The sequence below is a fragment of the Hypanus sabinus genome, chromosome 2, assembly GCF_030144855.1.
Source record: "Hypanus sabinus isolate sHypSab1 chromosome 2, sHypSab1.hap1, whole genome shotgun sequence".
NCBI lineage: Eukaryota > Metazoa > Chordata > Chondrichthyes > Myliobatiformes > Dasyatidae > Hypanus > Hypanus sabinus.
In genome coordinates, this window is record NC_082707.1 from 137,069,425 (window position 1) to 137,084,702 (window position 15,278).

Here is a 15,278-nt window from a genome sequence, read left to right on the forward strand (position 1 = left end):
TCGTCTCACTACAGGAAAGATGTGGAAGCCATAGAAAGGGTGCAGAGGAGACTTATAAGGATGTTGCCTGGATTAGGTAGCATGCCTTATGAGAATAGGTTGAGTGAACTTGGCCTTTTCTCCTTGGAGCGGCGGAGGATGAGGTGACCTGATAGAAGTGTATAAGATGATGAGAGGCATTGATTGTGTGGATAGTCAGAGGCTTTTTCCCAGGGCTGAAATGGTTGCCACAAGAGGACACAGGTTTAAGGTGCTAGGGAGTAGGTACAGAGGAGATGTCGGGGGTAAGTTTTTTTTACTCCGAGAGTGGTGAGTATGTACAATGGGCTGCCAGGAACAGTGGTGGAGGTGAATACGCTAAAGTCTTTTAAGAGACTTCTAGATAGGTACATGGAGCTTAGTAAAATAGAGGGCTATAGGTAAGACTAGTAATTTCTAAATAGGGACATGTTCGTCACAACTTTGTGGGCCGAAGGGCCTGTATTGCGCTGTAGGTTTTCTCTTTTTCTATATTTATTTCCAATTAATTTTAGTCAGCCATCTTGTATAATATATCTTTATTAAATGCCATTTTTTGCCACTACCATTAGTTATATATGCTAAAATCTGTCAAAGTTTACGAACAATAACTATGAAAAGAACATCCATAATATAATGATATTTAGTGTATAGATATTCAGGTTCACTGCAAATTATAATTGCCATACCATCTGGTGACAGGAGCTTTAGTCTGTACAATTACCTCTGCTTGTTAAGACATACTTACGGTATGTTTTCTTAAGGCAGGCTTATTTGCATATCAATGTTAGAACAGGCCAATGATTGGTAAATGATCATTGCCCTTCAGACAAGCAGCTACCTCCTGTCTATTGGATGATAAGATCTCAATTCATAGGTCGGAAATATACACTGCTTGTGAAATAATGCATTTCCTTTTGAAGTTACTTTTAACAGCAGCTGTGCGAGAGACTGGTCGTTGCCCACGAAGTGTGAGATGAACACTGTCATTTTATTCTTTCTGGTTCTGTATGAGCAATGAGATACCAACAAAATGCAACATGTCAGCTTCGGGCAGTGCACAAACAGTAATGGGAATGAAAAAACCTCAGTGAGTCGCAACTTGCTCGCGCTTCATGTATCAGCAATTATTATTTAATAATTTTACTTACAGCTTTTTATTTAATGTAAACCATTTTGTTTCTCATCTATATTATTCTCTGACAATTGTGGATTTTGTGTTGTTTTGAAGCAGTTTAAGTCAGAACTTTTCATAGAGATTCTATAAGAGTATTTTATTATGGACTTTTTCTTTTGACTATTAATTGAAGCTTATGACAACTTGTATTTTGCATAAGAACAGGAGTAGACCATCCTGCTCCTTTAGTCTGTTCTGTCATTCAGTTAGATCAAGTTTCATTTACAGTACATCTCTATCCAGCAGGTTTGGTTCTAGGATCCCATTCCACAAATTTCCATCAGCTCTCTGAGCAAGTGAATTCTGAAAGTTCTGGCTATATACAATTGTAAAATTTGAATTGTGCAACATCTAGAATGGCATAGTTAGCAGAGCTGCTGCCCCACAGCTCCAACGACAGTGTTCAGTTGTAACCTCCTATATAATCATGGAACTTGCATGTTTTTCTCAAAGTGCTCCAGTTTCCTCCCACAGCCCAAATTTGTGCAGGTCTGTAGGTTAATTGATTACTGTAAATTGTGTAGGAGAGTGTATAATCTGTTGTGAATTGTTAGGAGTGAGGGGGAATCAAGAAGATTAGTGTAAATGGGTGCATGATTTCATTATGTTCCATTGACTGTGTTAATCTATTTATTTTATTGAGATACAGCATAGAATTGGCCTTTCTGGCCCTTTGAGCCTTGCCACCTGGCGTTCCCCAATTTAACCCTAGCCTAATCACGAGACAATTTTCAATGACCAATTAACCTATCAACCAGTACATCTTTGGACTGTGGAGGGAAACCGGAACACCCAGAAAAAACCCGCATGGTCATGGGAAGAATGTAAAAACTCCTTACAGACAGTGGCAGGAAACTATGATCAGTAGAGAATTCTTCCTGCAGGTGAACTCAAAATGGATGGGGAACATATTTCAACGCTATTCATTAGGAGGTATTTACCTACAATGTACCAGTGTACCAAACTGAGTGGCATACTTGAATTTGGTCAGACTTAAGACATTGGCAGCAATATATTTGAAGATTTCAAAGCTATGGATAGATTGAGATGATGGGTGAGGACTGAATGCTAACAGTCAAATTTAGTTATTAAAAAAGGCATATGTGCTTCAGTTACAGATGTTTTGACACAAGGGTGGTGTCAGGTAACATTGTAGAGGAGGAAATATGTAGTCATAGTGATGATCACAGGATCAAATATGAAACAATGTTATGCATATTCTGTTATAGCGCTTACCATTTTCAGGAAAAAAAATTGCAGTCATCACTAAGGAATGGAGTTTGTTTTGGAGGTTCTGTCAGTAATTAATATGAATTTCATTATATTGAGTTGGAAGTAATTTCTAGTATCAATGCCCATTACAAAATTATACTGCAATTTTAGATACTTCTGCCAAATATCAGCACGTTAAAGAGAAATAGAAAGAGTCATGAGTTGCTGAGAGATATTGTGCGGGTGGAAAGAAAGTTAATTGTGATTCTCTGTCATCATGAGATAAGTATTGAAGTAGATAAATGTGGACCTATAAATTGGACAATGCAGGACCAGCATTGTTTAAGGATAGCGTTGTCATCTCTGTTAAAGGCTGAGGGTAGTTCAAGAAGGACAAGAAGTTTATCACCTTTATCACATATCCAAAACATGCCATTTATAATTTTGGTAAGGATTGCAATGCAGAGCTAGAAAATTAAATTGTAGAGTTAAAATTGCAAATGACTTAAAGTAGCTCCTCACATTCCTGGTATAGTGCAAAGACTTGTGAGATTTTTTTTATGTTTTAAGCAGTTTCCATGATGGGAAATATTTTTTTCATCCATAGGATGTGGCTGACAATACTGGCATTTATTGCATTTCCAAAATTCTTTTGATCTAAGTTATTTACTGGACTATTTCAGAAGGCAGTTGAGAGGCAGTCTCATTGCTGTGGGTGAGGTTCAACTTCCTTTTCTAAAATTGAACAAGATGACTGTATATATTCCAGTTCTGTTGCTGATTCTAGTTGTTTTAAAATATAATTTAGAGTTAGTTGATATTTCAGATTAAAATTTCCTGCAGCCTTGGTGGGACTCGGAACCAGGCCCCTCGGCTTATTTTTAAAGCACCATGGCCATTATGCTTCAGTTCTTTTCCAAAACTGCCTCAACCCTTGTAGCTCAGTCTCTTCTACTGAATTAATAGCAAAAGAAACAACTCTACCTGTAATTCTAATATTTTACTAGTTTTATACAGCGAGGTGCTCCATAATTTAGCTATCACAGCTAACTGATTTTTGTGGCAACATGACTGAATCTGCAAATGCTGGAAATAAATAAAAACACAAAATGCTGGCAGAACTCAGCAGGCCAGACAGCATCTATGGGAGGAGATAGTGACAACATTTTGGGCCAAAACCCTTCATCAGGACTGAAGTAACATGGGATGGTCGAGGGGGGGATAAGAAGTGGGGGGAGGGATGAAGTAGAGAGCTGGGAAGTGATAGGCTGGAGGGAAATGGGCTTAGGGGGAAGGTGGAGAATTAGGGGAAATAAAAGAGAAAGAAAGGTAGGGCTCAGGGGAGATTACAGTGAGGGGGGAAAAAGAGAGAGAAAGAGAACCAGACTAAAATTATAGATAGGGATGGGGTAAGGGGGGGCCAGCGGTATCAACGGAGGTCTGTGAGTTGAATGTTCATGCCGGCAGGTAGGAGGCTACCTAGGCGGGAGTAAAGGTGTTACTCCATCAACCTGCGTGTGGCCTCATCTTGACGGTCGAGGAGGCCATGATTTTTGTAACCTTTTCATATAATACAGAAATTTTGTACCTCATATAATACAGTAATTTTGATTAGGACTATCATTTGATTTGACATTATTTGGTTAAACATATCAGAGTAATTACTTCAATGTTGCAATCAGAGGTCAACAATATTTCTGAAAAGCATCTTGTTACACTTGTTTAACAGTTTCACTTTTCCTGCAATGATGCCTGTGTTGGTTCCTTGTAAATTTTACTGTCATAAAATTAGATTTAATTTTACCTGTAGGCAGAAATTTTTCACTAGTGGATGAGAACTGGCTCCGTCATCTGCAAGTAAAATGCAGGAAGTGCAAATAGCACCTTTAATCTGTACTCAATTAATACCTGGGGGCAGTATTTATTCCCCTTTCCAGCACTCCCCCACTCACCCCTCCCCTGTGGTATTCTTTGATGATACTAAACGTATAAAGGTAAACATACTCCTTTTGCGCTGATCTCTGTGGAGTTTCAGTATTTTGTCAATGCTGGGAGTGACCTAGTTGAAATTTAAGTAGCAGCTTGATCCGAGGTATAATTGCATAGTTTATGATCAGTGGAAAATTGTTGTTATTGGGAACAGTGACTACTTCAGTTTCAACAGAAGTATCTTCTTGGTCATATTGCTCACACTGCTTTTTAAAAAAAAGATCTGGAGGAGGATATTGATGTTGCCATGAGAGTACTACATAAAAGGTAACTTTCGGAGAATTAAATCAATTAGGTTCATAAGCTAGGGGATTGCATTCAAATTTTAATATTGAATAATATAATACTCTTTACCTTAGTACTGGGAAATATTTTATAACACTTTGGTTTCACTAAAATATAAAAAAGGAAGCAATTAAGGTGTTAACATATTAAGCAAACTAATAATTTACATGCATGCAGGTCAGTAGTGCAAATTTCTGCTCAGACGATAGTTTAGAAGGTGTGAAAAATTATGTCTAACTTATTGAGGTCAGGATGTTTACTGAGAAAAAATAGCTCACAGTACAAAATACTTTTTTATAAAGACTCAGAAATTAAGCTGTTTTCACTGGTGTTGAATATTGAAGCACAGATAATACATGCAAAGCAACTGCAATGCTAATATAATTAGATTAGAAAATGATGTTATAAAATTTACAGTAATCTCCTCAGTAGCAGATCCATCAAGAGACTTTTACTAATTACATATATGTCCATTAAACCTGTTTCAAAAGTAAACTGATCGTCTTGTTATGATTGGAATGGAAAGTAACAAAGTTGGGCTTTTGTTGTCTCCTTTTCTTTCTCCCCATGATTGCACCTAAAACCTGTGAAATCCCATTCTTTTTCCAGGGCTGAAATACAAGCCCTGCATATTTCTTTAATGTTGTTGGGTGACCCTGTGAGTTTTTATAGCACTTTCTCTTTTTGTTTTGAAGAGTGAGTATAGAGAGCTTGGTAAGAAGTTAAAAAGCAGGACCTCAAGGGTGGTATTCTCAGGATTGCTGCCTGTGCCACATGCCAGTGAGGGTAAGAGTAGGATGCTCTGGCAGATGAACACATGGCTGAGGAACTGGTGTAGGGAGCAGGGTTTCAGATTTCAAGATCATTGGGACCTCTTCTGGGGCAGGTGGGACCTGTACAAGAGAGATGGGTTACACCTGAACTACAGGGGGAAAAATATCCTTGCAGGGAGATTTGCTAGTGCTATTGTGGGGGGGGGGGGGGGGTTAAAACTCGATATGCAGGGGGATGGGAACCAGAGTGCCAGAGTATATAGTGGAGCAGGGGTGAAAATAAATTATGTTAAAAGTTCATGCAAAGTCCGAAATAGAAGGGTTGTGTGTGGTGGTAGTAATCTTCTGAGGTGTGTCTATATCAATGCGAGGAGTATTGTGGGGAAGGCAGATGAGCTGAGGGCATGGATTGACACATAGAATTATGACATTGTAGCCATTAGTGAAACTTAGCTATGGGGGGAGGGTAGGACTGGCAGTTTAATGTTCCAGGGTTTAGATGTTTCAGACATGATAGAGGCAGAGGGATGAAGGGTTGGGGGGGGGGGGGTGCGGGTGGTGGCATTCCTAGTCATGGAAAATGTTACAGCAGTGCTCAGGCAGGACAGATTAGAGGGCTTGTCTACTGAGGCCATTTGGGTGGAGCTGAGAAACAGAAAAGGTATGACCACATTAATGGGGTTGTATTATAGACCACCCAATAGTCAACAAGAATTGGAGGTGCAAATCTGCAGAGAGCTAGCAGACAACTACAGGAAACATAAGGTTGTGGTAGTGGAGGATTTTAACTTTCCACATATTGATTGGGACTCCCATACTGTTAAAGGTCTAGATGGGTTAGAGTTTGTAAAATGTGTTCAGGAAAGTTTTCTAAATCAATATGTAGAGGTACTAACTAGAGAGGATGCAATATTAGATCTCCTATTAGGAAACGAGTTAGGACAGTTGGCGGAAGTGTGTGTAGGGGAACACTTTGGTTCCAGTGATCATAACACCATTAGTTTCAACTTGATCATGGATAAAGATAGATCTGGTCCTCGGGTTGAGGTTCTAAACCGGAAAAAAAGCCAAATTTGAAGAAATGAGAAAGGATAGGGGGCAAAAGTTTAGGGGTAACACGAGGGGGAATTTCTTTACTCAGAGAGTGGTAGCTGTGTGGAACAAGCTTCTGATAGAAGTGGTAGAGGCAGGTTCGATGTTGTCATTTAAAGTAAAATTGGATAGGTATATGGACAGGAAAGGAATGGAGGGTTATAGACTGAGTACAGGTCAGTGGGGCTAGGTGAGAGTAAGTGCTCGGCACGGACTAGAAGGGCCGAGATGACCTGTTTCCGTGCTGTAATTGTTATATGGTTATATAGTTATATGGAGATTCAAACAGAGGACAAGAGTTGAGAGTTAGGGGGCAAAAGTTTAGGGGTAACACAAGGGGGAACTTCTTTACTCAGAGCGTGGTAGCTGTGTGGAATGAGCTTCCAGTAGAGGTGGTAGAGGCAGGTTCGATATTGTCATTTAAAGTAAAATTAGACAGGTATATGGACAGGAAAGGAATGGAGGGTTATGGGCTGAGTGCAGATCGGTGGGACTAGGTGAGAGTAAGTGTTCAGCATGGACTAGAAGGGCCAAGATGGCCTGTTTCTGTGCTGTAGTTGTTATATGCTTATATGGATCTAAAAAGTGTGGATTGGGACAGGTTGTTCTCTGCAAGGATGTGATTGGTAAATGGGAGGCGTTCAAAGGAGAAGTTCTGAGAGTGCAAAGTTTGTATGTTCCTGTCAGGATTAAAGGCAAAATGAATAAGTATAAGGAACCTTGATTCTGGAGGGATATTGGAACGCTGATAAAGAAGGAGAGAGATGTATAACATATATAGGCAACAGGGAGCAAATAAGGTGCTTGAGTAAAAAAAAATGCAAAAAATACTTAAGAAAGAAATCAAGAAGGCTAAAAGAAAACATGAGGTTGCTTTGGCAGTCAAGGTGAAGGATAATCCCAAGAGCTTCTACAGGTGTATTAAGAGCAAAAGGATAGCAAGGGATAAAATTGGTCCTCTTGAAGATCAGAGTGGTCGGCTATGTATGGAACCAAAAGAAATGGGGGAGATCTTAAATGGGTTTTTAGCATCTGTATTTACTAAGGAAACTGGCATGGAGTCTATGGAAATAAGATGAACAAGTAGTGTGGTCATGGAACCTATACAGATTGAAGAGGAGGAGTGCTTGCTGTCTTGAGGCAAATCAGAGTAGATAAATCCCCAGGACCTGACAGGGTATTCCCTCGGATCTTGAAGGAGACTAGTGATGAAATTGCAGGGACCCTGGCAGATATATTTAAAATATCGGTATCTATGGGTGAGATGCTGGAGGATCGGAGGATAGCTCATGTTGTTCCATTGTTTAATATAGTCTCTAAAACTAATCCGGGAAATTATAGGCTGGTAAGTTTGACATCAGTAGTGGGTAAATTATTGGAAGGAGTACTAAGAGATAGGATCTACAAGTAATTGGATAGGCAGGGATTTATTAGGGAGAGTCAACATGGCTTTGTATGTGGTAGGTCATGTTTAACCAATCTATTAGAGTTTTTCAAGGAGTTTACCAGGAAAGCAGATGAAGGGAAGGCAGTGGATGTTGTCTACATGGACTTCAGTAAGGCCTTTGACAAGGTCTCGCATGGGAGTTTAGTTAGGAAGATTCAGTTGTTAGGTATACATGGTGAGCTAGTAAATTGGATTAGACATTGGCACAATGGGAGAAGTCAGAGAGTGGTAGTGGAGGATTGCTTCTCTGAGTGGAGGCCTGTGACTAGTGGTGTGCCACAGGGATCAGTGCTGGGTCCATTGTTATTTGTCATCTATATCAATGATCTGGATGATAATGTGGTAAATTGGATCAGCAAATTTGCTGATGATACAAAGATTGGACGTGTCGTGGACAGTGAGGTAAGTTTTCAAAGCTTGCAGAAGGATTTGGACCAGCTGGAAAAATGGGCTCAAAAACGGCAGATGGAGTTTAACGAAGAACAAACCAAGGTAGAACATACAAGGTAAATGGGAGGGCACTGAGGAGTGCAGTAGAACAGAGGGATCTGGGAATACTGATACAAAATTCCCTAAAAGTGATGTCACAGGTAGATAGGGTTGTAAAGAGAGCATTTGGCACATTGGCCTTTATAAATCTAAGTAAAGAGTATGAGCTGGAATGTTATGGTGAGGTTGTGTAAGACATTGCTGAGGCCGAATTTGGAGTATTGTGAGCAGTTTTCGTCACCTAATTACAGGAAGGATATTAATAAGGTTGAAAGAGTGCAGAGAAGGTTTACAAGGATGTTGCTGGGATTTGAGAAACTGAGTTACAGAGAAAGGTTGAATAGGTTAGGACTTTATTCCCTGGAGCGTAGAAGAATGAGGGGAGATTTGATAGAGGTATATAAAATTATAATGGGTATAGATAGAGTGAATGCAAGCAGGCTTTTTCCACTGAGGCCAGCAGAGAAAAAAAAAACCTGAGGACATGGGTTAAGGGTGAAGGGGGAAAAGTTTAAAGGGAACAATGGGGGGAGGCTTCTTCACGCAGAGAGTGGTGGGAGTGTGGAATAAGCTGCCAGATGAAGTGGTAAGTGCAGGCTTGCTTTTAACAGTTAAGAAAAACTTGACAGGTACATGGATGAGAGGGGTACAGAGGGATATGGTCGAGGTGCAGGTCAGTGGGACTAGGTAGAAAAATAGTTTGGCACAGCCAAGGAGGGCCAAAGGGCCTGCTTCTGTGCTGTAATGTTCTATGTTTCTATGGTTTCCAGGAATATTGGTCTTGTTGTAATACTGCTCTTTGTGGCAACAGGTTTCTTCTTGTCGGTTCTTGCATTGCTTTGCATTTTGTAGCTCATATAGAAAAGAATCCTGTGTCTGAAACAGCACAGGATCAGTTTCACAGCTCTCCAGGTCCACAGTTTCATTTCGTTTTTTGCAGTTTGCACTCTGAGATAAAAGCATTTGTCTTTCCGGTGTCTAAAAACATAAAACTTCCTGTCAGATGTATTATTTCAGTTGATTCCTATCCCATGTTTCCCCCTACCTTATCCCTGTTTACCCCATAACCAGTTTTCCCACCTCTATATGCTCAGCTAAACTCGACCGTTTCAAGTTTCCAACTTCCTGGTTCAAAATATCTTTATTTCATTACAGGTGTTCAAAACCTCTAAATTTCAAAAGAATAGTTGAAGCATTGTGATTGAAAGAAGGCCAAAACAAATGTCTCTCACTACTCTAATCCTCCTATCTGAACTTGTTCATTGAATGAATAGTTTCTCTTATTACTCTACTCACTTCCTCCAATTAAAAGTTACTGCCATTGGAACACGAGGTGTAGTTAAGTTTGCTTTTTCACAGGAAATGAACATTTTTGTTCCAACCTTACTCGAGTTCTCTTGACTCTTTTTCTTGCACATTGATGAAAGCTTCATACTATTTCCTGTTCTTTATGTTAATTGGAAAAACATTGACAACTCAGCTAGCAAATGACAATACCCCTTACTTTTACTTTCTCTCCTGATTTCCTCTATCCCCATTTCTGACAATAGTCTAGTAATCAGAATTTGCTTCAAGATTTGCTTCTCTCAGCTGCTTTGCTGTTACAACTCAGTTACATTCACCTATGCTCTTTCTTTGATACATCTGTTCTAAAAATGCCCTCTTCCCTGTCAGACTTCCTAATAGATCCTCCCCACCCCACCACCCCAATCTCGCCTTCTATCTTACTGTTCTCCATATTCAACAGATTATTACAGACTTTCTTGTACTTCCAGCGTGATAGTATCCCTCCCTTTTTAATGGAATTAGTTTCCTTTGCAATGGTGGTCAGGTTCTCAATTTCCATCAAAGCTTCTCTGCTTTCTAACAATATCCTCCTGAGGAAGCTCAGAAGATGCCAGAACTAGATTTTTATCCACTCCAGGGCCTTGAAATGCTTCTGTTGGATGAAATGGTGGCATATCTGTCATTTTTTTCTGTACATAGGAATCATCACTATAAATCAGGGACTTCGTCAATCTTGATTCATTCACTAAGGATGATGGTTATGACACCAGATAGTTTTGAAATGATTCCAAATTTATTGCTTCCAGTACTAAAGGTAATAGATATTTCACCCATTGTTCCTGCCTTGTGCACAAAGCAATGACATGCTCTCCTGAAGTGCTTGTTTCCAGCTTGAATCTATGAGTGTGTGTTTGAGTGAGAGTGTGACTGTGAGTGTGAGTGTGCACGTGTATGTTTTACTCACACAATTTAACTTGCAGTGTTTGTAATATCAGCTACTGCATTTATTTACTTTTTTTACTTAATTTTCATCTGACATTATTAAGCCCATTGTTTACTTCATTCATATTTTCCAAGCAATGCACACAAAATGCTGGAGGAACTCAGCAGGCCAGGCAGCATCTGGGAAAAGAGTAAACAGCCGTCGCTTCGGGCCGAGACCCTTCATCTCCAACTACTCTTTTCCAAAGATGCTGCCTGGTCTTGCTGAGTTCCTCCAGCGTTTTGTGTGTGTTTCTAGGATTTCCAGCATCTGAAGTTTTTCTCTTGTTTTTATCTTCTGAGCTGTTTTTTCCATTTCCACTGCCCTTGGTTTGAAATCCACCAGAAGTATGATGCTTTTGCATTATATTTCTAAATCCAGTCATTTATGTAAATTAGAAGTAATAATGGTCCTTGCACTAATCACTAACTCTGGTATGACATTCGTATTGATCACTTGTTTCCTATTTTTTAATCAGTTTCTAATCTATTACCAGAGTTTAACTGAATTGGGGTGAACAAAAGAACAAAGCTAAAGGATGCCAACCTACTCAGATCATGGAGGGCTGTGCAAAGTTATGGAGCTGAAGATAACGATGGCATAGAAAGACTTAAAATGGATAGGCAAACTATATTTAAAATATGGATTATTTATTTTATCATTTGATCCTTCACATTATCAAAGAGATTATTTTAAGAAGCTGGAGTTACTTGTTTTTAGCATCTAACTCCCTGATCATGTTCACTGTTTCATTGTGCTTCACTAATAATGTAACCATTATTTTATGGGTTATTTACAGAGACTAAAGGAAATTAAATATTTGGTGAAGTGGAGACCATTAAAATCTTGTGTAGTAAATTATAATTTTATTAATGCAGATTCAACAAATATCATATAAGTTGGTTCCCTTTGAAGAGCAGGAACAAATTTAACGAATTTACCAAAGTTTCAAGGATGAAAGAAGCTTGGAACCATTCAGGATATTTTACAGTGAATATAATCTGTTTTTTTATAACCGTAATGCATGTATTTATACTTGCTTTTGTCCTGTTATTCTCACCCCCCACACCACTCTTACACTTAACAAGTAGACAATGAGCACTTAGAGAGGTAGGTATTAGTGGTATTTAATGTAAATTTCATGCGATCAATAACACTGGACAAAGAGTTTGGTCAATAGGATGGGGGAAATTCAAACTACTGCAGCTATTAGACATCTCATATAAAACAAATTACAAAACTACAGAAAAGGCCAGACTGCATCTGTGAAGAGAGAACCACAATTGATCTTTCGGATTGATGATCAGAACACTTTTGATGAATGTGACATCATGAATCTAGCAAAAAGCCAAATGTTCAAAGTCCACATTTATTATCAAAGTATGTGTATTTTGTATGTATGTATTCATCTCCTAACAGGCAGCCATGAAAAAAAAACCAAAAGAACCCATTAAAAAAGACCGTCGAACACCCAATGTACAGAGAGTGGAGGAAAAAAACAAATGATGAGTATAATAACTGCAAGCGAAGCGTTCTGAACTGAAGTCCACAAAAACAGTCAGAGACCCATAGTTCAGCACAGAGCCAAGTAAATATAGCGGAGCAGTGAGCTGAACTAGCCTGTCCCTTGCCTCGGACCCCAACACCCTGACCTTTTCAATATGGCCCGGTGTCTAAATCAAGCCCAAACATTAGGTTCAGTCACCTCATACGCTCAGGTGCCTGGACTTTGCCACCTTGATAAAGCCTGTCTGCTCATAGAAGTGCAAAATCTGTGCTATATAGCTGCCAGAAAGTTGCAATTTCTTGTCGAACTGTTCTTCCCTCTTCTCCTTATGGGCACTGCCTCCAGCCATGGTTGGAGCAGAGTCTCCAGGATACTCTTTCCACCAACTTAGAGCAAAATTCTTGGGGCATTCAGAAAAAAAAGTTTTATTTTCATTTTCTATGAGCACTTTCATTTGTTTGTTATTAAAATGGATAGTAAAATAGGTTATTTGACATTCAGAAAATGTCCATTTGGTTAAAGAATGATGTTCATTATCCATTTGGTCTGGGTCCAATGAGTAGGCACTCAGTATTGGGAAAGTGGTTGAAACATTTAGAAAGGGTGGAGGTAGTAGGGTCATATGGCAACATCTCCAGGAAAATATCCAATCAATGTTGGTAACAAAGTTTTCAACAAAAATGGAATAATGGTATAACATAAATAAGTCTTGCTGCTGCACTTGAAGAGTACAGAAAGTCACAGTTTTCCATCTAAGTTACAAAAGACTCATATAATGTAGGCTTTAATTGTTAGCTTGCACAATCCTACATCACTCAAGCTTTCAATATTTGAGAATGTGGGCCATTATTGGATACTTTAAAAGGAAAATTAGATGGATATGCAACCTATATGTGAAACTTAAAATATTTACTTATAAACACTAAGCCTGCAGATGCTGTCAAAGTCAAATTCAAAGTTCAAATTCCAATTTCAAGACATTAAATACCAGAAACATACAGGAGGTCAGGGAACATTTTTGGAGAAAAATTCTCAATTTAATGTTTCAGAATAAAGACCCTTCACCACAACCAATGAAAATCCATTGTCCAATCCTGTTTTAGTGTCCAATGCTGCTTGACTCAATCAATATTCTTGGCATTTTTTGGTTTATTTGTTAATTGCTACTTAGATTGTTGATGTGCTTATTTCAAATAGGTAATATTGAAAGAATATGTAGCTCTTATAAAAACAGTGAAGGATACTGGATGAGAAATTTGCATTTCTCGATTATAATCATCTTTATTTCTGAGACTATAATTTTAAGAGGCATCAATTCCTGTATTAAGTTTAGTATTTACTAAACATGTTGCAGCCATCAGAAAGCTGCTTATACAATAATTAGGACTGTTAATTGCACTTTGCATTATAATTTGGAGATCCCACATTTTAGCTACTGGGAAGTTCCCAATCTATTAGCATGTTCAATCTTTTAAAAAAATATATCTGTTAAATATTCTTGAAAACACTTGAATATTTAGCATGTAAAGTGGTGAATGTCAAATTTAGATTCTGCACCATAACTAACTGTAAGTAATTTGGAGGAAATAAGGTCTTGTTGACACCTTCTATAAAAGTAGCACTTAAGCTGATGTATTGTTTATCTGAATTTTTATCTAAAATTAATAAATGACACAATTGGGATGTGAGTTGCGACTTCCAGCATGATATGAATTTATTACACCAACCGTCTACATTATTAAAACAGCAAAATGACCAAAGGTTTCATGGGAAACAAACAGAATGTAAGGTCTCTTTGCTGTATGACCATGTGCGCTGTGGGTGTCACACATTGCTTCTGTTTTCTATGGCTGTTTAGTTTGAAACAACATGCCTGTGTTCACAGGTTACAGTGAACTTTTTTTTTACAAGTACTTTAATTTGCATATGAAATACAGCCTCCACAATGTGTCTTATTTGTTTCAGTTGCCAAAGGGTGATGGCTCCTACCAGTCCAGCTCGAGGGGGTTTTGCTTTTATCTTTTGTGTTCAGTCCTGATGCTATACTCATGTGAGATTCAGCTGAGCAAATCGGACGCTACTGTTTCATCTTCCAGGAAACCCCGGCAAGAATGCAGAAATCTTGAAGTTGCCACTGCTCCTAAACAGCGAGCTACAGTATATCAAGCTTAAACCTTGCTCCGATCACTCGGGTGAGCATGATGTCTCTTGGTCAGCTATCTAAAGGGGCCAGTCTAGATGACCTACTGGAGACCTGCATTCAGTCCTTTGGTAAGATTTACTTTCGTTACAGTGGAACTCATTGTTATTAGCAGATTGGGGTCTCCTCAATAGATCATTTCCCTTGACAACAGATACCTTTAAATCAATACCTGTTTAATTATTTTGGAAGCAGTTGCATTTTTAATGTTTTATTTTTTTCTGATTTTTATAGCTATCAATCCATTTTAGATTTAATTCTGCATATATGAATAAGCTGTACACAACAGAATGTTTATTAGTTTCTGTAGAATTAAAGTATTGGGTTTATAAAATGTAAATAGCCCTGATATATTGTCATTTTAAGGTACTGTTTTAATAGACAGTTTAAAACCATCTTTGTCAGCTTGCACGGGAATAGCATGGGCTTTAAAAAAAAAAGTAACAGCCAAAATATTGAAGTGCATTGATATTTTATTCAATTTGTTACTTAACTATACATAAAATCGATGTCTGGAAATTTAAAATGAAATATTTTATTCAATAAGATAAACACTCAGTTACTTCTCTATTCAGAGAAAAATATTGAAATATTTTTGTGATTATTCCTTCATGATACCATTGTCCACATGAGTTTCAACAATTTATTTTGTCTGAGGTTTGAGAGAATTGTTATGTACTGGGTAGTTACTGAAGAAAATGGATGGAAATTGTTCTATTCAGAAATACATTTGTGAATCTTGTCTTTGTTCACACGTAAATCAGGGAAAGAGATTAATCAGACACAAGCTAATGAATGCTAGTGATTTGAGAAAATACAG

At 38.3% G+C, this 15,278-nt stretch overlaps 1 protein-coding gene across 1 annotated transcript in view; it reads left to right on the forward strand.

Annotated features, from left to right (window-relative positions):
• Positions 1-1,044: 1,044 nt before the first annotated feature.
• The window catches only part of LOC132384505 (RAS guanyl-releasing protein 1-like), a 99,380-nt gene continuing 85,146 nt past the window's right edge, over positions 1,045-15,278 (forward strand). Inside the window, exons 1-2 of the mRNA XM_059955660.1 lie at positions 1,045-1,108; positions 14,224-14,529. Coding sequence (XP_059811643.1) covers positions 14,457-14,529 — 73 coding nt within the window. The 5' untranslated portion in view covers positions 1,045-1,108; positions 14,224-14,456. The remainder of the gene's footprint in view (positions 1,109-14,223; positions 14,530-15,278) is intronic.